The sequence below is a fragment of the Prunus avium genome, chromosome 3 (genome assembly GCF_965620075.1).
Source record: "Prunus avium chromosome 3, drPruAviu1.hap1.1, whole genome shotgun sequence".
In the NCBI taxonomy this organism is placed as follows: Eukaryota; Viridiplantae; Streptophyta; class Magnoliopsida; order Rosales; family Rosaceae; genus Prunus; species Prunus avium.
In genome coordinates this window covers 1559213-1583362 of record NC_142286.1, presented here as the reverse complement: position 1 = coordinate 1583362, position 24150 = coordinate 1559213, and the positions used below count along the sequence as shown (strand labels likewise).

Below are 24150 nucleotides of genomic sequence, written 5' to 3'. Positions count from 1 at the left end.
AGAATTTAATAAACTGACCTATTTTGGATATGGCAAGGTCGAATGCAAGACTTTGGATAACCAAATTTGTTTACCAAATAATGTGTTAGCTAATGTGTCAAATACCTTACTCTATCTTAATAAAACTATAAAATGTCTTCGACCCTTGGATAACCAATATGTTCATCAAATGATGTGTTAGCTAATGTGTCAAATGGACGTTAAGGATTGGTTACATATTTATAATCTTAGTCGTTGGATTGCATTCATTAGATATGTTGGTAAATTTAATATGCATTCAACGATCAAGATTAGCAATATGTAACCAATCATTAACGTAAAATATTTATTGGAAAATTTCCCTGAAATATGTTCTTGAAATGATGTGTTAGTATATGTGTCAAATACCTTACTCGTCTTAATAACACTACGATTGTAGACAAAGGCTGGTTCAACTTCTAGAGCCGTGCATGTAGGGAGATTTAAAACCAAGTTCTATCTTCACCTCACCTATGTCACACCCTCATGAACATGGAAGGAGTCCAGTCGTATTCAATCGAACTTTGTTCCTATGACCCATCACCGAAGTGGAAAACTAAATTCAACCAAAATCTCAACAGAACAACGGAAGCAAAACCCATTTGGTGGATATATGATCCTAAGAACAATATGACTATCACACGATTCACCTGTTAACTATAAAAAAGGGAGGTTGTTCTTAGCACTCCAAAAATACAACGGAGAAATTGCATTATGAGTACTAGATGACTTTATTTAACTGTCAATAACAACTCCCTCAATAAAAATAAAAAAAGATATTTAATCATATACCCATTCTTAGAACTAAAATTATAAATAAACCCTACACCATTTAATTTCTATAAACAAACCAAAAAAAAAACCCAAAAAATGATAGCTAACCCTATTGAATTTAATTTTGATTATTAAATTACTTTAATGCCCTATTGAGTATTTTGGATTTTTTTAATGAGATTTTGGAGTTGGGTATGTTTTAAAAAATCAATAGCAATTTTGTAATTTAAAAGAAGTTAAAAGCCTTTTTATTATGTTGTAAATGGGTTTTGGAGTGTTTCTAAAATCCATTTCATATAGGGTTTTTTTATTTATAATTTGGGCTCCTATATTAAATATAATAGTGAATCTCCCATAAAAAAAGTTGCAACTTCAGGAGCAAGAGAACCCATGCAATGTGAGAGAGAGAGAGAGAGAGAGAGAGAGAGAGAGAGAGAGAGAGAGAGAGAGCACTTATGGTCTGGAAATATTCAATAAGTAATTTCTGCCCATCAAGTCATTTATTCAATTGGGCTTACAAATCATAAGTGTCATTGACATGTCAAATAGAGGGGGGTAAATAAAAAACAAAACATTCCTCCATGAAATTACAAAGGTTCTTCCATTCCCAAATGGCTAAGAGGAAATATTCATTTTCCTATGAGAGAGAGGTGACGACTGACAAATAATCTGTATGTGCTATGTTACAAATCCATCACTGTGAAAGAAGAGCACGCATGTCTCACCATAGAATACAACTTCCACCAACAGGTGAAATTTGTAAAGCCGCATAGTTTCCTCATACAAAAGCTGACATTAAATTTCAAGGACTAATGTATTTTACTATTTGGCCCTTCATCTACTTGGACCCTAGAATTACAAAATAACGAACAGAAAATAAATCCTATTAATCTCATGATCGGCCCTCCTTCCTGCCACGCAATCTAATCTTTGGTCTATCATCCCCATTTGCTCTTCCAGAATTTGCTTCATTATGCCTTGCCACAATTCTTAGTGGGTGAGCTTCCGTGTTGAAAACCCATTCATCAAGTGAGATGACTGAGGAGGGTGAAAAAAGAAGATAGAGATATTTGAGAGTCTCCGCAAGAAAGAAGCTTTGCATCATATTGTCTTTGTCACCAGTGTTAACCTGATAACCACCAACAGCCCGCATAAATGAGAAACCATATGTTACCAGTAAAAAAACATAAAAATTATTCCACCAGCTCGAAGCTTCAGTCTACTAAGGAGCAAGTATATTTGATTAGTTCAAATATTCATGAGATGAAAGCAATAATGGATACGATAACATATTGCAGCCCCAAAAGATTATTGGTCAAAAGAAAAATGTTTTCCAGTTAACACCCAACCTCTAGAAAAAGCATCATCAACACGAGATTCAACCATGAACAAAAGGTCATGCAAATTAAATGCATAAGAAAACTTGAATGGAGGCACACTGGTAGTTATGAGTTTGAGAAGTGCATACATCTTTCAGTCCAACATATCCTGACTCTATGCGGGAGTTCTTTTCAAATGCTTGAAATATATTCCAGCCCCACTCTTGGTATGTCTTGTTGCCAGTCAAACGCCAGAGGTAAAAAAGTGATTCAATTGTCTCTGGTCTCAATATATTCCATGACGTACCCACACTCAAGTCCTGGAAATATCAAACATAGACACCATGAGAGAAAATATTAAGTACGTGGCATCGAATAAACAAATATCAGGATAACTAACCTCGCCAGCACGAAAGAAATAGTTCTCTCCAGCTAATTTTGTTGGTGTAGACTGGTAGAAATTATAGCATGTCCAAGCAAGCTGAAAAATAGGTTTACAGTATCCAGTCAAACGCTAAAACGGTACACTGTTTGGAAGCTGACTATAATTAAAAAATTTACGAGCTTTATTTGTACTTTTATCTATCAGGAAACATGAACTTATAATAAATAAAAGAAAATTGAATTACAATAAAAGTCAGACAAGAAGTCTATTTATGCTCTCAACCAACAATATCGAAAACAACACAGATTCACAATAGGCCCAACAATATTCACAACTCATGAAAATTCTCTCTACATAAAGAACCAATGAAATATAGCTTCTTTTGATATTTTTCCTCTTTTTGGCTAGGCAAACTACCCACCAGAGATTCAACCCCCAAACTCATTCTTCACCGTTATTCTGCCCAACAGTATTCACACTAAAACAGTTATATAAGACTACCTAATTGCCTTCCAACTTCTACTTGAGCAATATCAGCCGTTTGAGTCACATTTAAACCTAAAAATATAACTTTTACAAGCTCTAATCTATCATATAAACTACCAAAAGGCCCTAACACAAATCAGTTCTTACTGTTCTATATCAGATTTAGTGCTGAAAAGTAATGACAAGTTTCTACAATGTCCTGACATTTTTAGTATACACATGGTACTCTCTATCACAAAATTGTGGGCATGGTTTGGATGCAACAGAATTGTGACAACTACAGTTGCTTCCACAAAACCTATACATAGGAAAATTTGTGTGCCAAATCACACACACAGCATCTCAGTTAATAGAGCCTGTCCAACTGACATGAAATATGGGTTCAAAAGAGGCCCTATATCTCAAAGTAATACCTCTTCTGCAAGTGACAAGAATTTCTTAGAGTCGTCAGGACCATAACCAGATGATCCTAAAGCCAGCATTCCTGGAGCAAAGCACGCTAGTTCGTCCATCTGCATTGGAAAATGCCACTCAAAATGAAACACGGTAATTTATTGACGTAGCATTAATGATGCTGCAAAACGATAATTTACCTTATTTGTCAGAGTTCTCCCATTCTTCTCGCATATATATGTAAAAGATGATGGTGTTGTTTTCCGGATCAAGCTCAACAGACCTTTCATTGATTTCTCCCACATATCTCTGCTTCCAAAATTCCACAAAAGAATTTTGACATCAAGATAAATTTAAAGAAGACCATGACCACATATCCACTTCAAAATAGAGTTCAGAAAAAGAAAAGGTTAACAAAAAAAAAAAAAAAAAAGGGACTACAGGACTTTTTGACCTTAAAGAACTACAAGATTTTGTGGCCTTAAAGAATACAGGTTCTTCCTAGTACCAGAGCAAAAGTCACATGATGCCTTTTATGATTTCTAATGTTAAGTTCTATGACAAATTTGGTCTTTCAAGCATACATGCTTCTCATAGCTCTTTAAATCAACCAGAATTTTGTTGTGGCAAAGTGACTATAACCATCTAAAGAAAATGACAAGCTTCTTACCTATAAGGCTTTACAGCTGTAGTTCTATTCCCCTGTATCCAAACTTTGAGTAAATATTCATAGAAGCTGCAATGGATTGTTTCAAGTTGATTACACCATTGTTTTAAGCCAATCGCACCAGTATACCTTATGAAACCTGAAACTCAGAGAATTACATAATTCATATCAAAATTTTATGCTTACCTGTCACCCATAGCGCCAAAGGTTATAACGGAGTACGCTGACGTTCCTCTTTCAGGGTCAATATAAATAGGAAGCAAGCCATCATCAGGGAAAGTTTTGTTAAGCTGCACTACAACATTCTCAGCCTGGAAATCAACATTCAAGCAATTAGTTTAACATCACTAAAATGAAAAGTCACCAATCTATGCCTTTCTTATATAACCTAGATAGATATACAAGTTATGTTCTGAATACAGTTTACGCAAATACTATGAGCAACAAGTCATAATATACCAGACATCATGAGTTAAATCAAACAAAATGTTCCTGTAAATGCGCTATTTGACCAGGGTAAAGAAAACACTAGTACACATGGTAGTAAATGTACCTTCTGCTGATATTTTGGGTCTCCTGTCCTCTGAGAAAGAGCAATAAACTCCACCTGCTCTGTGCCGGAATCTGCCAAGATACTTTGACCCTAAGAGCATGATGAATTCAAATATAAAAAATATTAATCAAATTCCAAAACACTACTTGTAATTGTTCAAAATGTTTCAGAACAATTACAAAAGAGATCTGCACATGCAACAATATCAATAAGCATAAACGCAACTTAGGGTAATGTGATATCATAACAAGAGACAATCTGAAAATTGTATTTTTTCTTCACTACTTACTCCAGTCCAAGAAGGATTGTGCGGTCTTCCATGTGCCAAGTTGATAATGTTGTAAGGGATTCCACTAGGTGTATCCCATGCAGGCAGCAATCTGTCTGCAATATCTATAGCCTTATCAAGGAAAACTTTATCTTCTGAAAGATCATATGCACTGAGAAGGCCACCTACAACTCTGGGTTTTCAGAAAAAACGATAAACATGATACATCAGAAAAGCTGCTTTTAGAAACCAAAAAAGCAGGAAAAATAAAGTGAAAGCCCAAACAGCCTGTTATAAAAGGGAGAAAATAATTAAAATCAACCATATATTAAACCTTATAATGCAACCTTATGGTTGTCTCAAAAACACTAGCCTCATAATCCTTGTTAAAATCCAAAGAGTTTGCAACCCACCTGCCACAGAAGATATTAGTTATAAAACATTTATTATAAAGATGTAATGTGTAAAGTTGTAGAATGAGGTTGTGAGCAAAAAGAACAAAAAAAAAATAGATGGGAAAAATAAATGAATAAGTGATAAGTAAGAATCAATGGTTTAAAAAGCGCGCCTCGCCACGAGGCGCTGAGGAAACACATCAGAGCGCTCAATGCAGGGTGGAATTCCGTTTAGGCGTTATCCAGGCATGCTGGAGGCGCAAAAGAAAAGGTGATCTAAGATGGTTTACACAGTGCAATGAAAATCTGTCAAAGCGCTGTGCAAAGATTGATTTTGGTTCAAGCTGACGGAGATAAGGACAAGAAGCTGAAACAGCATTCATAGATATATACATAGGACTTGATAGTTAACAGAAATATGGCCCGACATAGGAGCAATGACACAATATAGCCCAGGTATCAATCCCCAAATAGTTTGGACTTTGACATAATTAACTGAGGGCACTGGACACACTATAACCATGTATAATTAGTAGCATGACTTCTTTTCTCTTATTTCCTTGCTTTTAGGTAAGCGCGTGAGTTTAACCCACAAAGAAAATGTGATCCATACGAAAAGACGAGGAGAATAGCTTATATTACAAACTAGGAATAAAAGAAAACTTCCAAGAAAAATTCTAGTAAAAATTAAAAAAGCGTTTAGAGCCTTTGGTGGTTAAAGACAGAGAGTAATGCGATAAGGGTTCAAATACCTATCCACAGAATATGCTACCAAAGAAAATAAAAAATAGAAACTTCAACTCACTCTCTAGCTTTCTGGAACTCCTCATGAAGACCCATTATATACAACGTATCAAGAGAGTCTACTAGTGTTGCTCCAAGACCACCAAAGCTATTAACACCATTCTTTGATTGTGGCTGGTACATGGAAAAAAAAAATTTATGTTAGAAATTTGTACTAAACAGAACAACATCATCAATAACATATGGAAAGTAAAAAAAAAAAAAAAACTTGGCAAAGATATTAAGTTTGTGGTCATTACAAATAGAACTGTCATGCACCCAGGCAACTTTAATGCTCCTTAGATTGTTTAGCAAGCACAGGAAAAGGAATGTAGCGTATCAGATTAGTTACATTAGCACCTACATTTATTTTGTTGAACAATATGTAAGACGCATGCTGAGATTAATCAGGCAGATACAAAGTCTGTATACATATCATCTGCTTTTTAATGTGTAGGAAATATTTAAATTTTACTGTTGATTTCTCTGACTAATTCTCCACTAGTGCATCATTTATCCACCACAACACATCATAAGAGCTCCAGCTCTCCTATGCCCAACAGAATATTGATCAATGAGTCTCCACCATTAAGATCAATCGATAAAGTCCATTGAACCTAACATGTGGACTTCAACATCGTTCCAACAAAAATCCATCCCTGCGTCCTCCTGGACTCTTGCACTTTATGTTCTTTGCCACTACTCTCCAACCTTTGGCCAAAGATTTTCTAAGGCCAAATAATTCTTCACAGCACCAAATGAGTCTAAAAATTTGGAAGTGGCGAGTAATACTAAAATTTTACTGCTGCTTAAGAGCTTACATAACGTTAGAATACCATACAATATATAGGACCCAATACAAAAGGATCCTAGCACAATCTCCTTAAAGAGATGATAATAAATAGATCAGTACAGACAAATATTTTTTGCTTAAAAAGACCATAACTTAAGTATTAAAGGGAGTATGTACAGTGCCATCCACTTAATAATTTTGCTTATTACAGTCTAATTTCAGAAACCCAATATGTAATAACTTTTCTAATTAGTTACATACTGGCTGAAAGTTAGACCAAAGCTTGAAAACCTTGCCAAAGTCAAAACTTCGGCAAACTACCAATGATCAACTTAAGATACACCAGCTTGACCAAAAAACAAAACTTAAGATACACCAGAAGGAAAATAAAACCTTGTAGGACTCATTTCAGCAAACAGCACAAAAGGAATACGTGGGTAAAAAAAGGCCATAATGCAGTGTACATGCTTTGAGATACAACTTCTAAAAATGAAATAGATAATGATAATCTTGAAAGGTCCATTATACCTGAAGTTCATCTTGGCCCCATGCATACTTCTCATATGAACTCCATGCATGAATCATAGCTTCTTTCACTTTTTCTCGTCTTTGAATGTCAATCGGGTCATCTGGAACAACCTCTTGCACATTTTCCGAGTCTTCCACCTGTGTGTACAGTATACCATTAGTTGACACTTGACACATATCTACCTCTTAAAAAATAGACTAAAAGAATGCTGCAGGGCATTCCAAAATATATATGTTCATCTCAAGGCATAAATATCTAATCAAATCAGGTTACATACAACATAATCTGTTCAAGTTCAAGGAATATTTGCAGCTCATTAAGGGGACCTTAAAGCTCTTTAATAAATTATAAATGTTTTATTTGAAAACATGTTTATAGTGGCTTTACACAGTCGGGTGGTGGGAACTGGCATAAAAACTATTAAGTGTTAAATTATGCCTGCAATGGCACTACCCCATCCCAAGTAAAAGGATGAAAATGATGGCAACTAAAGACCACAGACAAGAAGTAGCTCAAGCTTAAAGATGAACCAAGGCATAAGTATTTAAATGCTTACCAAACTTTTCAAATGGTGCAATTGTTCATTTAACTTAGAAACTTCTTCCTGCAAGTCATAAACAAGATCATTAGATGCATGAAATTATAAGAAATAAAAAAAAGGTGCAACTCTTACACCTCAGATATGCAATAGATTTCACTTTTCAATGCAAAAGGTTCGATAAAAACAGTCAAATAAAAGATGGATGACTACAGATAACCAGGATCTCTTCTGGGGAATCTAGTTACTCCTAAATGGCATCCCATGAGAATTTTATTCACCATTTTTCCAATTCACAATAGCCCAGGATTATAATTCAAATCTAAAACGCTTCCGCCATCCATAACATTTGTGATGGTTTCCATTAGACAAAACTTAGTGCTCCTCCTCTCATAATTGTAACAATCAGCCTATCATTTGCTACATCCCCACTCAAACACTTGCTCTGAAATTTTAAATCCTATTAAAAGAAACGCACATCGAAGGTACCAAACATATAAATATATCTTGTGAGAGAACTTAGTACACTTCAAACTCCCCTACAATGAGATCAACCATTTTTTTTTCATCCAAGGTAAAAGATGCTAGTATACAGTTCAAATTTTCAACCTCATTTTCCCAGGATTTCTGAGTAATCAAACAGACCATACAACTATCAAATCAAAATCACAAAAAGTAAAAGATTGAGAGTGAGACCAACCTCGTGCTCTCTGAGGAGAGTTTGACGGTCCCAAACAACCAGAGTGACGCAAACAAAGGCTATGAAAAGCAAAGCCAAGCGTTTCGGTCTCTTCAAGTAATACGATGGGTTACAGTACCTCAATCTGCTGGACGATGATCTGGTCCTAGCCATCATATCACACAAACACTAACCCTACGATTCAAAGCCACAACATGGAAAACACAACGAAACGTCTTTCCTCGATCTGAAAATAAAGAAACGGCATTCAAATTGTTTTGCAGAATCGAAGCGCTGGAAATGAAAACGGTGTGTAATTAGAAACGTTTCGAGCTGCAATGATAGACGGGTAATGGGGTTTGATGGTTTTTCCTTTTTGGATGTGATCTCCCGTTGAATGAGGTGCGCGTTTCGGTACCCAGGACGAAACGGTGGAGAGAGGAAGGAGAGGGTTTGTGATGACTTTTGAACTTTGTCGATCCGTGGAAGTTTAATATGGAGAGAGAGAGAGAGAGGAGAGAGGAGAGAGAGAGAGAGAGAGAGAGAGATTGTGGAAGAGAAAGACTGAAGACTAAGAAAAGTATTTTGTTGTCTGCAAAAGAAAAAAGACAATTTTGTTGTGAGCAAAAATAAAATAAGTTTGTAGTTCTCACCAAAAAAAAAAAAAAAAAAAAAAAAAGAGTTGATTAGTCTGGGTTGTGGTTAAGGCTTAAAGGTGCCACCCATAGTTAGGGTCCATTCAGGACCACCTCACGGTTCAGACAAAAAATAATAATAATAAGAAAGAGTTTTTCGAAAAAATTCGATAATATTGCGATATATAAACCAATTGATGTGGCTAATTGACTGAAAATATCGATAGCGAAATTTCCCCAAAAAATTGACCATAAATAGATGGGATATTTAGGGATGGCAACGGGTCGGGTAGGGGCCGGATATGACAATACCATCCCCGTCCCCACCCTCATCCCTGAACCAATCCCCGTTTAATAGGTTTCGGGGAATCCCTGTCCCCGTCCTCGTCGGGAGACTATCCCTCAACCCGCCTCGAATCCCTGATTTTTTTTTCATAAAAAATATTTATCATACATTTTAACATTAAGTTTCATATTAAATTATCATTCAACACATTCAAATTAACTATAAAGTTCAACTCAACTATTCAAAATCATATCAATATGAAAATCCAGAGAAAATTAGGAAGAATTAGGAGAGGGAGATTAACTTAGGATTAAATATAAATATTATAATTATATATTTATTTATTTATTTATTTAAATATAAACATATATATTGCCCAAAATATCGCTAGTAAAAAAAACGACATTTTCACGGATGAGATTATCAATATTTATGACGTCGAAGGAGGAATTCGCCAGGAAAGGTATCTCCCCGCCACACGTCTATTCTGGATTCTCTCCAATTTTTTTTTAAATAAATAGTATAGCCGCGCGGCTATACTGGGTTATTTCCAATTTTTTAAAAAGAATACACTCGGATTTTTCCAATTTTTTAAAAAGAAATAGTATAGCCGTGCGGCTATACACGGATGTTTTAAATTTTTTAAAAGAAATAGTATAGCCACTCGGCTATACTCCTTTTTTTAAAATTATTTTTTATTTTAAGAAATAGCTATTACCCTTCTTTCGAAAATAAGTATATCCTCGGATTTTTTTTTTTAAGAAATAGCTATGTTGGGTTTTTTGCCAATTTTTTTTAAAAGAAAGGCTATGCTCGGTTATTTTCTAATTTCTTTTTTAAAATAGTATAGTTGAGCAGCTAATAAAAAGGAAGAATAATCCTTGCCTAATTGCTAGTGCTATAAAATATTAGATTGGAGAAATTACAATGCATGCACAGATAAGCATAATAAACAAAACAAAATTATGAGTTTACTTGCTCTCGGAACCTGAACGGGAACGTGTACATACTTCAATTTGATAGTAGATGGGTGGGTGCTGGGATTTTATTCTTCTACATACTTCAATTTAATTTTAAGTAACAGTGTATTTTTAAAATATTTTAAAGATTAAGTGCAAGGATAGGTGCTTGGTTTTTTCTATGCAATAATCTACTTGGCTTTTATTCTCTCTCGAAGAGTATTATCAGTGCAAGGAGAAGAAACTCTCATATGAAGATTATTAAAGTTGCTAATATAAACAAAGTGGCTTTACAATTTTTTAGGGTTTCCCATGATATATAGATGTGCCCAATTTTGTTTGCTTACTTTGAATCTTCTCCTCCTTCACTTTGTTCTCTGTATTTGGTGCCAAGTTTGTCCGTTCAAATTTTAGGGATTCTTTTAAATGAGAAATTCAATCCAAGATTAAAAAAACAAAACCAAAGTGAAAACTACTTTTATGCTCAAATATGACGTCGTCGTGTTGTGTATGAATGTATAAGGTGGATGGAAAAAAGGATGGGCAAGCATGCTTGAAAGGTTGACCTCCCTGGGGGCCTAGTCTTTCATGAACATTGGTCCTTGAACTCAATCTGGATGAGAGACTTCGTCTGCTCTGAGTGTGGCTTGCAAATGCTTGTGATATGTCGGCAAGCTGATCACGTTGCTGTCCCTCTCCTTGTCTGCTTACTCTTGCTTGTCCTGCCTGGTACCCATCGAACTGCATATCGACGCGTTCATCCAGCCTTCTCTCTTCGTCCTGTTGTCCAAGGCCAAGGTTTTGAGCCAAGTTTATTTGGTTGAGGAGTTGCCTCATCAAATTGTTTTGGTCGTCCATTCTCTGAGTCAGCTGGTCAACTCTCAGATTAAGGTCTACTTGACTTTGTGGATCGGGAGGAGAGAAGTGTGTAGAGCCCAATTGTACACGGGCTAGGGTTTCATTAGAGGTGTGAGCAGGAGCGTACGTCGAGCGCGGAGGCAATGGAGGGAATGACTGAAGTGCCCCAAGATTGGGCCAAAGTCGGCGGTGGTAGTGAACCCACCATGATGGGAGGTTCCACCATGTTCAGCGGCGACGCTATGAAGGTGGCTAGATCCGGCCACGGGTCCTTGAGATGGTACGACAACGGCAGAGGCTGATGCGGTGGTCCCAGCTACGAGTCCAGTAGGTGGCACGGTCGTTCCAGTCACACGGGGTGGCTGCTGTGGTGCGGCAGCAAGGGTTTGCTGAGGGTTCATGGTGGCGAGAGGTGGTGGTGCCACCATGTCGATCATGGGATCATGGGAGGAGTAGTTTTGGGCCATCACGGATTGAGCCATCGCGGCGGTCTTGCTCCTTGTGCGCTTGCTTCCAAGTATGGTTGTTTGGAAGGCTTCGGTAGATTGGAAAATAGGAGGAACGGATTCCTTGAGCACACGTTGAGTATAATTCGTGCTCTCAATGAAAGCACCAAATGTTTGTGCAAATAATCTCGCAGGAGAATATTCGCTTCTAGATCCTTCAACCTTCGATCTTCCTTCTCTCTCTTCCTCGATTCCTATAAAAAAGACTGGAGTAAATAGACCACACCCGGGGGGTGTTGGCCAAAGGCCCTCCGATGCCTAAGTTAGTTAGAGTGTTTGTAGGAAAACAATAGCTAAGCAAAGGGTACGGAGTTGTATGTATGGTGTCAACTGGGCGGCCGGAGCCGTGTGTGGTGGTCGGAGCCGTGTGGAGAAAATATGGAGAATGGAGAGTGGAGAGGGAGAGAGCTTCGGGTATTTTTATCAGGTATTAGGAGTAGGTTTAGATGTAGCTTGAATGATGAATGAAGTCATCTATTTATAGGAGCCTTGGGGCTAGGGTTTCGTAGAGATTGAGTCGGACTTGATTACATCCTTTTATTATGATAATATCTGAATTAATGATATTATCTCATTAATTATAAGATAATACCCTATAATTAAGATATTATCCCCTTATTAGTATAATATCCAATTAATAATATTATCTTATTAAATAAAGATAATATCTTATAATTAAGATATTATCCCTATTAATTAATTAACCAAATAAATTAGTTTAATTAATTAATTTAAGGGATAATCTTCTTTTCCACATGGCGTGCTGTGATTGGAGTCGAAAATATTTGCTCCCATAGCATCTAGCCTGCACCACCTATATGTATCCCCTGTACCAACTCTATGTAGCACAGTGTTGATATGGATAATGTTTTGATGAAATTCTAAGGCCATGAAAACCTGTCAAGCATCGGCATGCCTTCACAATATTAGCAATCATGGTAGGTAGAAAATTGTATACAAGATTCTTAAGATATGAATCAGTTTACTCAAATGTGTGGAAAAAGATTACAACAAAAAGGTCCAAAAGCAATTCCTTCTTTCAGTGTCTGCATATTAACGAAATCCTGATTGAACCCTATATGAGAAAGCCAGATATCATCCAACATGGAAAGTCAAAAGAAAAGCACAAAACAAGCCCAAAAAGTACTAACCAGATGAGTTAACCCTCCAATCAACGGGCTGCCATGCCTTTTCTTTTGTTGTCATTAATGAAAAAAAGAAGAAGGAAATTGAGATTGCCTTGAAAAAATTAATCTGAAAAGAAAAGAAAAAAATATGGGCCGTTGAGATCATGAAGAAAAAAACTGAAACTAGTATTAACTTAGCATACCATTATACACACATTCATTATCATCACCTTCTTCAATCCTTAACCGGACTAGTGCCAGTAGAGCCATTCTCTAACTTATCAACATCCACCTCAATACCACAATACTCACGTACAAAGTGGCAGTATGTTACATTGCGGCAAGAATGTTTCCCCCTGAAACACGTTGCCTGCCAAGAAATAAATAAATAACAAATTTCATTCAAAATATTAAGATTATTTCTTACTTGTTGTAACAAAAATGCAAGATGGTGATTTTGCAAACTCTTTGCCAAACAGAACAACAATTTCAAACAAAGATTTACGGGTATAGTAGTAATATTCTTCATCATGTAAAGTGTTGTTTGAAATGTGAAGCAATTACCAAGAACACTCCAACTCAGCATGCAATTCACTATAACCAATAATGTGTGCAGTTACAAAATTTAGTAGCACTCGAGAGAACGAGGTAGATCAAAGGCAAACATTCCAAAAAAAAAAAAATTTGAACTCTCAAATTGATTTACTATGAAATTTCTCTCTTTTAAACATATGCTTTGGATATATTGAAACTACTAAATTAGTATCTATACAGTATAAACTAATTCAAATAGGAGGGTCCCTTTTTTTTAATAAATAGTATAGCCGCGCTATTCGTCTATACTATGATTTAAAAAAAAAAATTAAGCAGTATAGCCGAGCGGCTATACTATTTTTACACGCGCCGCACTTATTAATTTTTTATATAAATAGTATAGCCATCGGGCTATACTTATTTTTCATTTGTTTAAAATAATATAGCCGCTTGGCTATACTCTTTATATACTGGGATCATTTTTAAATTTTTTTTATGTATGCTCACCACCGAGAAATTATAGAATAATACGGTATCACCACATCCGCTAGTAATACTTCCACTCAAATATTGCCATGTATTTTTTTAAAATATAAAATATAAATGTTTTTTCAGATGGACATTGGGTCTCAATTTTACCCTTTAGAACAAAATTTTAAGAAGAGAAAAAAGAGAAGACGACGACTGCCGCCAAGGTTTGCAGTAAGTCTACCCTTTTCTGCCGCCCCCTCCCATCTCTTCCTTCATCTAAGTTTCTCTCCCTCTCTCTCTCTCTCTCTGAATCAATTTATTTAATAGTTTGCTTTTATCATCACATTCCATGGGGCCCAACCTTATCTCTGCATATCAAAAATTTCTTAGGGCTTCTTAGTTAAGTTTTCTATACAGATCTTTCTGGATATGTGTTTCTCGGATCTTCTCAAAATTGGATAAAGAGCACTTGGATATGGAGGTTTTGAGAGGAAGAGGTGGAGGAGTGGGACTGCGAAGCGGATAGAGGTGGGAGGGTAGCACGGAGGGAGACTGTGAACTGGATAGAGGTGGCTGTGGCACAATCTTTTTAAAATCTTTTATTTTTATTATGAAGGGTAAAATTGAGACCTAATGTCTAGCTGGAAAAACATTTAAATTTTCTTTAAAAAAAATACACATGTCAATATTTGAGTGGAAGTATCACTGGCTGACGTGGTGATACCGTACCATTCTATAATTTCTCCTCACCACCACCCTTAAAAGGTGACACATGTTAACCTTTGTTAAATTTCATATAAGAATTAAAAAATTAAAAAATTAAAAGGGCCCAGAAACCATCACACTCCGCATTTGCTCAAGGTTTTGGGTGATGAACACATATTATTGGGCATCTATAGCACTTAACTTGCAGAATACACATATGTGTTGAAAATTAAATATATTTACTAGAGAGGAAATGGAGCTTAGAAAAATCAATTGCAACTATGGGAGTTAAATTAGAAGACCTTGCTAAGGGCATCCCTTCGCATTGCACCTTGCTTTGAACCAAAACCAGCGGCGACCAGTACTTGACGCAGTATTTCTGTCCATGTTAAAGGGTTTAGCGATCTCTTCCAGAATTCCAAAGTGGGTTCTTGATTTTCAACCTGCCAAATCATTTGATAAAGATGCTTAGTTATTGAGTACTTCCATTCAATTTTTTCATAAAAATATGAAATAATAATTTATTTAAGAGATGAGCAAAAAAGTCTCAAATGTTACACACATTTTATATATTTATTAAACTTTAAAACGAAATATACAAACCTCTCAAAACAAGTTGTAAAAACTAGCAATGAAGAGAACTCATTTGAGATTATTCAAGGTGATAATTATTCAGTGCAAGATAAAGATATTTCTTCCTCTCCATATTTATTTCCTCCTCGGCATCATCCCTCTTAGTTTCTTCCTTCCTCTTCAACTAATAATTTTAAAGGTTAAAATGGCCACAAAGACTGAGGCATATATACAAAGTTTGTTGCTCAAGGCACTGAGAATTGCTACCGAAACCCAGAAGAAGGCTTCGAGAGTATATATGTTGTGTGTATAGTGACTTTTTTTGGGCCACGTATTTTACTTTTTTTTTTTGTTGGAACCTATTTTACTAGTTAAAAATCAATTTAAAAATCAATGAGAAGTGAAAAATAGTACATGTCCCTTTGTTAGAGACATAAGTTATCTTTCTAGTGTTTATTTTTTGCCTTACACATTAAGGATTAAATGTGATAATTAATTGGCTTATAAAAGGCATGTCACTACCTATATTATAAAAAGCTGCATACACGGTTAAATGTAAGTTTATTTATTTATTTATTTTTTGTTGGAGCTTAAATGTAAGTTAAAAATCACTCTTCAATTAACGGTAAGTATCTTTATAGAGCATCTGCTTCAGCAAAAGACAAAATAACGGTAAGGAAAAAAAAAGGACCCTAAACTAGCCTAGGCGCTAGGCGCCTGCCAAGTTCTTTTAATTTTTTTTCCTGACTTTAAAGAAAACCTACGTCAATAACGTGATGATCAGAGCATATGCGTGTACAAAAATCAGTGCTGTGGATGAAACTCTTTCTTTGTTTGGGTAGTTGTTGCTGTATAAGCAAATGCTCTGCGATGGCATTTCCCCTAATTGTCTCACTTTTCCGTTCCTTGTAAAATAATGCACGAGTAGGGTTGATGGTGGCACATGCCGGAGTTTCCGTGAACAAGTCGTTAAGTATGGGCTCGACATGATGTTTTCGTTCAAAATTCATTGATTGGTATGTACCCTGCATGTGGGTTTCTGAATAGTACATGTACATTGTTTGATGAAATGTTGGAAAGGGATGTTGTTTTGTGGAACGGATGATTAAGGGGTATTTGAGAGTTGGGAATCTTGATGAGGCATTGAATCTGTTTGGGAAGATGAACAAGAGAAGCATTATTACTTCGAAGCAATAATAAAAAATCGTAGTATAGCTGCGTGTCTATACTGTTTTTATTAAAAACAAAAACCGAGCGGCTATGCTCTCTCTAATTAAGAACAACAACCGAGTATAGCCGAGCGGCCATACTATTTATATATTAAAAAAATGGCACCCGGCGCTAGCGCACATTTTGCCACGCGTCACAAATAGTATAGCCGTGCGGCTATACTATTTTTAAAATCGTAATACTAGCGTTGTCCAGATAAGTGTCTCTCTTCTTCCTCGCGTCGAGTCTGAGCCTCTTGGGCTGTGTTTCCAGACACGGGGAAGAAGACGAAGAAGCCAGGAAAACGCAATGAGAAAGCAGCGAAAGCTTGAGGAAAAGAGAGCTCGCAGAGAGACCAGAAGCTCTCACCTGAGGATGACATCGATTCCATTTTGGTAATTTCATACTCGAACTATGCATATATATGTCATTATGTGCTTGTTAATTAGAGTTATGGATCATTTGAGAACAGCTGAAATAGTTTGTGGGAGTTTTAAACAGTGTTGGAAAAAAATCGGAAAAACGCCAGCCCAGACCAGCCCAGGCGGCCTAGGCGGGCGCTAGGCGGCCTAGGCGGGAGCTAGGCGGCCTACACTCCTTCCTCTCGCTGTTTCGACTTCATCTCTTTCTCTCGGTCTTTCTTCATGCAGTGCCTCAGTGCCACCTTAAGCGTCGACGCCTGAACGGCAAAACGCCAGCCCAGACCAGCCCAGGCGGCCTAGGCGGGAGCTAGGCGGCCTACACTCCTTCCTCTCGCTGTTTCGACTTCATCTCTTTCTCTCGGTCTTTCTTCATGCAGTGCCTCAGTGCCACCTTAAGCGTCGACGCCTCAACGGCAAAACGCCAGCCCAGACCAGCCTAGGCGGGCGCTAGGCGGCCTAGGCGGCGCCCAACTCCCTGGCGGCTACTCCTTACAATTAGGATGAAATCGCAGCTAGGTGTCCTCCCGCCTAGCACCTTGAATGTATCGGTGTGAAAGGCTGATCAAAGCTATGCACCTTGCATAGGAAATTGGCTCCCGAAAGATGGTTCTCTCCGGTGACACGTAAACACATGTTATGCTATCACTTCCATAGTAAATATAAATTTAACCTGTCGTTTAATGAAGTTGAATTACAATATGAGAGAGAAGAAAAAACAAGTTGAATTCCAATAGCTGCTAATTGAAGCAGTTTCCCAAATAATTGATGGCCTCGTTCTCATTTCATCCATATCTCTGCATAATTTCATTTTGATGCTTCTAAAACAAATTAAAGCATGGAGTGGAGTTTATCACATTCTGTTCTCACATGGCTCCTGGTAATATCCATAACACCAGGGCAGCCACAGAGGGCCATAGTGAGCTCAAACTCATCTTTCAGCATTTCGATAACCCGTCTCACGCCGTGTTCTCCATTTGCTGCAAGGCCATAGATTACAGGCCTTCCAACCTGTAGCAACATTAGCCTGTATTTCAATAAGAAAATCCAAATAGAAAATTTGGCATAAGTCCAATTATGAGGAGATATTTTGGGTTCAATCCACGCAAAAATTGTTGTTGATCCAAGTCCTTTGACTTTTGCGCCACATAAGATTACATGCCTATTTCAATTTATTGATATTTACTTTTTTTTATTTTTTATTTTTTATTCCAGTTATGCACCTAAAACATAAATAAGGTAAATTATGAATTCCTAAAACTGGTAAGTTATTGATTTGTAGAATATTAATTATCATATTTGATTTGAATTTAATTGCAAATCTATTTATTGAATTCTAAAATTTTCCCAAGGTATACCGACATCAAAATTTGTAATAAAAGTTCATAAAAACTTCATACCTTAACAATAGGTAAGGTACCTATGCATACACCTCGTATGCAGTATGGAGGTAATTAAACTCATAAATTACCTATGGTCCAGGTAATTAAATCCATAAATTACCTCTAGTCTAGGTAATTATACCATCTAGCCCAGCTAATTGAACTCATATAATATCTTGGTATGGATCTTTAAACTCAACTGAGATAAAAATCCATACAAAATTTCTTTGAAAAAAAAAATACTATTACATGGAAGACATGTACGTATGTATATAAATATGAACCTCCAGAAAAAACTGGTTAAGAAAACTCAAGAAAAAAACACTTACCTGTAAGGTAGGTACATATGTACCTGTATGTATTAACATTATTTACCTGTATGTCAGGTACATAATTTAATGTGGGTGTTTGTCTGATCGATTGGTATAATATGTGAGTCTTTACTTTTTATTGATTAAATTGTATTTTATCTATATATTAGGAATATTATCAAGGAAAAAAAATTCAAAATTCAAAATTTGGAATTCAATTTCAAGAAAATAATGCATTAAATTTAGATTTTCAATGTGTTTTCCTTATTTACCTTAAAGGGTAAAATCGACACAACAAAAAAGTAATAAATGTCAAAGAACCTACATCTAAAACCAAAAACACGAGGACTAGACCCAATGATAGCTAATCGTTTTGGACCTAGATCTAAGAACCCCAAATCCAAAACAATGCAAGCAGTTTAAGGGTTCATATCAGAAGGGCAGCTTGTATAGATATAGATATCTTACAAGGATAGCTTGTGCACCCAAGGCTAATGCCTTGAACACATCTGTTCCTCGCCTTACTCCTCCATCAAGCAGAACAGGAACTTTTCCTCCAACAGCATCAACTACCTGAGAACATTATAGATATATATGATTGAACATTCTTACAACTTTTCCAATGGGAGAGTTTCTTTTAAAGACTCCTTTTTTCTTGAGATCCTATTTCGGTTTTGTAATAAAACAAGGTCATCACACCCTACGTGGGTGAGTGGGAGATGTAATAAAACAATGATTATGCACTAATCCTTGTTTTATGGCACTACACAAATTAAGGCACTTAGCCTTGTTTTATGGCACTACACTAATCCTTGTTTTAAGGCACTAATCCTTGTTTTAGTGCACTACCAAACTAAGCACTAGTGCATGTTTTATGCTCTCTTGAGATGAGCTAAAACAACTCCTATAAATAGATGGAGTGTGTGCAAGTGAAGAGGGGATGAGAAGCATTAGTGCATACTCTCTAAGTTGGTGTGTGTGATCAAGAAGTGTGAGTGCATATCAAAGAGTTGTAGTAAGTTTTACACCCACAAAGAGAGAAACCTCATATCTCCCTAAACACTCTCCTTTAGGCAATTCACCAAGAGCCTTGGTCTTGGGTACGTGGAATCAATGGAGTAACTTTCATAGCCAATCCAACGACCTTGGAGACGAAGAACGTGTAGAATCTTGTTGGCGTGTTCGTGACGTGGAAGCATCACAGTGGGCTAGTAATTGCAAGCGGTTTTTCACTTGGAATCTTCCGCAAGGTATGCAGTACCTTATTCCGAATATATTAACGATAATTAACAGGTTTTATACAAGCTTAGCCATGCGTAAGTTATGCCATGTTTGTGCTTACAGGTTACACCAGAAAACTATGAATTAGAAATAGAGTTCTACCTCTTCCAGGACAGAAATGGTGGTAGGAGTATAATCTAGTTGGCGGCCTCCTTGGTTGGAGACAACAATCCCAGCAACACCTACTTCCACAGCCTTTCTTGCTGAAATGGTAGAAAGAAGAACACCTATTCAGAAGGGCTAATGCCAAATTTGATTTCAAGTGTCAATCCAATGTATTTCACCGAGTCGATTATTTTGACTGATCATCATGCCTTGAATACCGGGAGAAGTTAACATTTACGAGACCTTTTTCCTTTTTACGCAAATTGATCTTTCCCTTTATGAGTTAATACTTACAAGACGTAAAGATAAAGATACGATTATTTGGAGCCTTGATCAGTTCATCTTACCAACTTCATGAGTGAGTACTCCCTTGATCAGAATTGGCAACTTTGTAATAGATTTCAACCGCTCTATGTCCTGCATATGCGATGCAATAACTAATGATTTAAGAAGAAAAGAAACCAGGTACGTAGCACACAGGCACAGAAATGAGTATAAAACTTAGGCACTTTAATGGATGTCTTATAGCCTCAATCTCTGCAGAAAGTTACAAACTTACAACTGAGTAAAATCTATATAAATCATGCATCTTCATAGTGTAATCCCAAAAACAGAACCAAAAAAAAAATTAGCCTTAGAGTAAAAAGATCTGTAGCATAGAACATCGAATCATATGACTGTGTAATGAGAAGACTCAACTGATTCATACCTCCCAGCACAGAGAAACATCAAACGTCTCTTTGACAAAAGCTTCCACTATCGATCCTTCATCCTGCAGAGTATGTGTCATATAGATAAACATGTACTTTCACTTGGATCATACAACTGACAAGCAAAACTTATTTCAATCAGCACACAGACGTTCATGTTGTGAATAATCACAATGCACAAGATTTACTCTTTGGATTAGTTTGTTAAAAAGTTATCAAATAGGGAAAAGAAAAATTAGTAAATAAACAATACACGTCTCGACCACGTTCTGAAGAATCTGTAATGGGATTGTGCATAATTTGGAAACAAGTGTCATATTTCCACTAATAGCGGGTGAATAATAAGTAGAATGGATTATGGAAAACCTAAATAACCTGATTAATTTACTTAGGGGCAGTGACGCGCAGCATCTCACTTTCTAGGCTTAACAAGTTAAACATTTTAAAGTACAAATAGAACACGATATTACGAGAAAATAATACATAATACCTATTCATAACTAAACAATTACACTCACAGAGTTTACGTCAATTGATAAAATGCCTTCAAAGTTCTTCAACTGAGGTGTAACCATTCTGCAGAAGTTGTCACAGTCATGTTTCCAATGAGATGCATAAGATATAGTCCAATCCACCACATGAGAGTGTTAACAAAACAACATTTGATATGATGTTACACATAAAAGTTTCTTTCATGGCATAAAGCAAGTTATATCACACTTCAAAACCAATAAATTCCATGGCATGGAGAAACAGAACACAAGCAAAATGAGATGACATGAACCTATTCTTTATGTCTGCCTCTCTTCGACCAAGTCTGGGAGCATCAACAGTTAAGACAATAGCCTTGTATCCATTTTTTTCAGCTCTCTGAACTACCTGAGCTGATATATCTCGTCTCTTGTAAACCTGTTCAGGAAAGGTACCATTTGATAGCTTGAGCCCCAGTAGGCAGGATAGAAACTGAAAAAACTGTAAACAAGAAGAATATTCCTGTAAAGAAAAACTTGTGTAGTGAAATTAAAATGAGTTCAAGAGAGAATAAGTACATATAATGGAAAGAACCGAACAGCATTGCAGCTGGAAGCAACGTCCTCCACAGTGCACGTAGACATGTGGGATATAAAACCTACAATGAAAAATACAACAATTCAAAAACCTAACTACACATGTATTAGCTCAATACATGTTACAATTATACCATTATGGTGTTGCATGCTGCTGCTGCTCTAGCAGTGGCGACCTCTCCTGTGGTAAATATAAAGAGCAGGTTAAAACTAGCAGTGTCTGAAAGAAAATCTCAACTGAGTACTCTTCAAATACGATTTAGACCTTCGGGGTGGGCTAACTGATGCCTAGCTGTAGGAGCAATCATTATAGGTGCTGAGATTTTGTAACCCAATACAGTAGTTGACATATCTGTTCTGCTAACATCTACAAGAACTCTAGGCCGCAACCTGAAAGAAATACATAGGAATCACTCAAGCAAATATATTGTATTTGACGGTATTCGTCAGCAGGTTTAAACATTACATGATTCTGCGAAATGCATCAACATTCTGCTTTAGCGTGTGCTGGTCCTCAGCTCCCCCAGTATAGAAATCATAGTACATTTTTGGAAGAACTTGCCTAGCCAATTCTCGGAACTCATTCACATTGACAGGTTCGGAGGCCATTTATCCTGGGAACATACACATTGATCAATCATAGCTTTCGAGTTTCGAACAATCCATCCTAGATGATATGACATAAACATCGGAAACTACAAGGAAAGGGCTATATATTTTACTTAGAATCTACAGAACTGGATGAACATCCATTGCAATTTTATAAGGGACATTTCAGAAGGAAATAAAGGGAAAAGTTATGGGGCCTCTATAATCCCGAACAATTTGTGTTTGTCAAATATTCACCAACTACTGAATTATGTGTTTTGCTATCCAAAAAACTTACTTCATAATTAGCACTAAAACAACCAAGAACTGCTTCAAAAGCTTTTAATCAAAACCATCAGAAAGAAAGCATGTTTTTCTTTTTCTTTTTATAGGAAAAAAAAAGCATGTTGATCCACTAAAAATATGTGCATTCAAGCTCACATGGTAATCAAATAAGCTGATCTTAAACCAAAAAGTAAGCTACACACCTATGACTTGAGACTTGGAAAACCCAAAATTTTGTTGTCCTGAAGAACTGCAGAGAAATAGACAATCGTACTGGACTGTTTCTATGAAAAATTATTACTTGTGTTTCTTTATGTGGGGCCCGAGAAAGAGGAAGATATCAGGGAATTATCATGGCTGACTGATTTAGACATTAATTTACTCATTGCATGACTGGTTTGTGAGCAAGTCATTTTCTGGCAAGTTGTTTCTTCTTTTTTTTTTTTAATACAAACGGAGGGGAGAATTAGGACCTTCCTTTGCATGTATGCCCCAAACAACATCTGCAGTTGCACTCTGGTTGGTGAGATTGGATGCCTTAATTGCTCCATACTTGGAAAGAGCCCATTCTCAGAAAAGGCTGGAAATTAGTGTCAGAGGTAATGATTGAATATAATGCGGATTGGTGCTTGACAATTGAGTGACTTCTTAATTGTTTTCATAGCTTTTCAAATTTTCGCCATCTTAAAAGCTTCTTTTACTTCAGGGAAGCATGCTCCAAAGCAATAGCACCGCCTTTTTTCGGTAGATTAGCCAAATTCAATCCCACGTTTTTTTGACAGATTGAGGAGCAAATATATGTCCACTGTACTGCCAGATCAGTGGAACTGTTGCAGGCTTTGAAACCGCGGTACTTTGTATGAAGCTATGCTTCAAGTTTTCTATTTAGTTGCCATATATGGCTATCGAGTCGTCAGATGTACAGCATGAAGGAAAGTTGGACGTTTAATAGATACAAGAGTTTCATATCACTGAAGCCTGCTCCAGAGAAATATCCTCACGTTTATCCTGTATTCTCTTGTGAAGAATATGGCAGCCTCTTTACTGTCTCAGTCAATGGAGGATTCAGATTTTGTTCATGTATGCTTGCTTGTTCTAGTTTTTTAAAGCAGGAATAAAATGTTGTCAAATGTACATTGTTGTAAAGAAAAACAAAATACTGTATCTCTTATCAACTATACCACAAAAAGTGCATATGGATGGACTACTAATAGTCTGATTATGATTTTTTTCAGATAATTTCTTGTCGCCTAAGCGTATCTATCAGACATTCTGGAATGGACACCAAACTTTTGATTATTAGCTGATATCCTCTTTCCTATATTCTTTAAATTTTTTTGATATCATATTGCTACTTTCAGCGGTATTTAACTTCCCTGTAAAGAAAAATGTCAACAGTCTTATAGATTGCGTTCTCTTTTTGGTACCAACAAAGTTCCAAACATATGAGCCTTTAGAAAACAGCTCTGACATATATGTACCCAAATGAAATGGTCAATATGACTACACAACATTATCATAAGTTAAATGAACTGTAAATGTATGTGATCTGCACAATT

At 36.5% G+C, this 24150-nt stretch overlaps 2 protein-coding genes across 6 annotated transcripts; both read right to left on the bottom strand.

Annotated features, from left to right (window-relative positions):
* Positions 1-1245: 1245 nt before the first annotated feature.
* MNS1 (alpha-mannosidase 1) lies at positions 1246-9153 on the bottom strand. 2 transcript variants are annotated; one of them, XM_021952994.2, is made up of 14 exons: positions 8602-9149; positions 7920-7967; positions 7363-7500; positions 6064-6176; positions 5211-5276; positions 4885-5056; positions 4596-4685; positions 4229-4353; positions 4046-4111; positions 3576-3684; positions 3396-3494; positions 2512-2592; positions 2261-2431; positions 1246-1921 (listed from the first exon to the last, which is right to left on the bottom strand). In XM_021952994.2, the coding sequence occupies exons 1-14, from the start codon at positions 8755-8757 to the stop codon at positions 1685-1687; spliced, it is 1671 nt and encodes a 556-aa protein (XP_021808686.1). In that variant the 5' UTR covers positions 8758-9149; the 3' UTR covers positions 1246-1684. The 2 variants fall into 2 exon arrangements, with proteins under 2 accessions (XP_021808686.1, XP_088106861.1); XM_088250735.1 differs by lacking the exons at positions 1246-1921; positions 2261-2431; positions 2512-2592 and having other exon boundaries at positions 3369-3494; positions 8602-9153.
* Positions 9154-17693: 8540 nt separating this feature from the next.
* Positions 17694-22327, bottom strand: LOC110752385 (peroxisomal (S)-2-hydroxyacid oxidase GLO4-like). 4 transcript variants are annotated; one of them, XM_088250864.1, is made up of 11 exons: positions 22185-22327; positions 21984-22108; positions 21849-21899; positions 21701-21774; positions 21436-21560; positions 21164-21227; positions 20651-20713; positions 20289-20358; positions 19939-20039; positions 19024-19128; positions 17694-17873 (listed from the first exon to the last, which is right to left on the bottom strand). In XM_088250864.1, exons 1-11 carry the CDS (start codon positions 22325-22327, stop codon positions 17694-17696), a joined length of 1101 nt encoding a protein of 366 aa, XP_088106990.1. The 4 variants fall into 4 exon arrangements, with proteins under 4 accessions (XP_088106990.1, XP_021808715.2, XP_088106989.1 ...); XM_021953023.2 differs by having other exon boundaries at positions 21170-21227; XM_088250863.1 differs by having other exon boundaries at positions 21170-21249; positions 21440-21560.
* Positions 22328-24150: the final 1823 nt, after the last annotated feature.

Bases quoted from the DNA above. Each gene is read 5' to 3' on its own strand.
- LOC110752385 (XM_088250863.1), bottom strand. From the start codon at position 22,327: ATGGCCTCCGAACCTGTCAATGTGAATGAGTTCCGAGAATTGGCTAGG. The intron at 21,900-21,983 runs GTCTAAATCGTA...TATTTACCACAG, and splicing joins TCAGTTAGCCCACCCCGAAG to GAGAGGTCGCCACTGCTAGA. The intron at 17,874-19,023 runs GTAAGATATCTA...ATGTTGCTACAG, and splicing joins TGGGTGCACAAGCTATCCTT to GTTGGAAGGCCTGTAATCTA.
- MNS1 (XM_021952994.2), bottom strand. From the start codon at position 8,757: ATGATGGCTAGGACCAGATCATCGTCCAGCAGATTGAGGTACTGTAAC. The intron at 4,686-4,884 runs GTAAGTAGTGAA...TCATGCTCTTAG, and splicing joins ACAATCCTTCTTGGACTGGA to GGTCAAAGTATCTTGGCAGA. The intron at 3,685-4,045 runs GTAAGAAGCTTG...TTTTGGAAGCAG, and splicing joins ACAGCTGTAAAGCCTTATAG to AGATATGTGGGAGAAATCAA.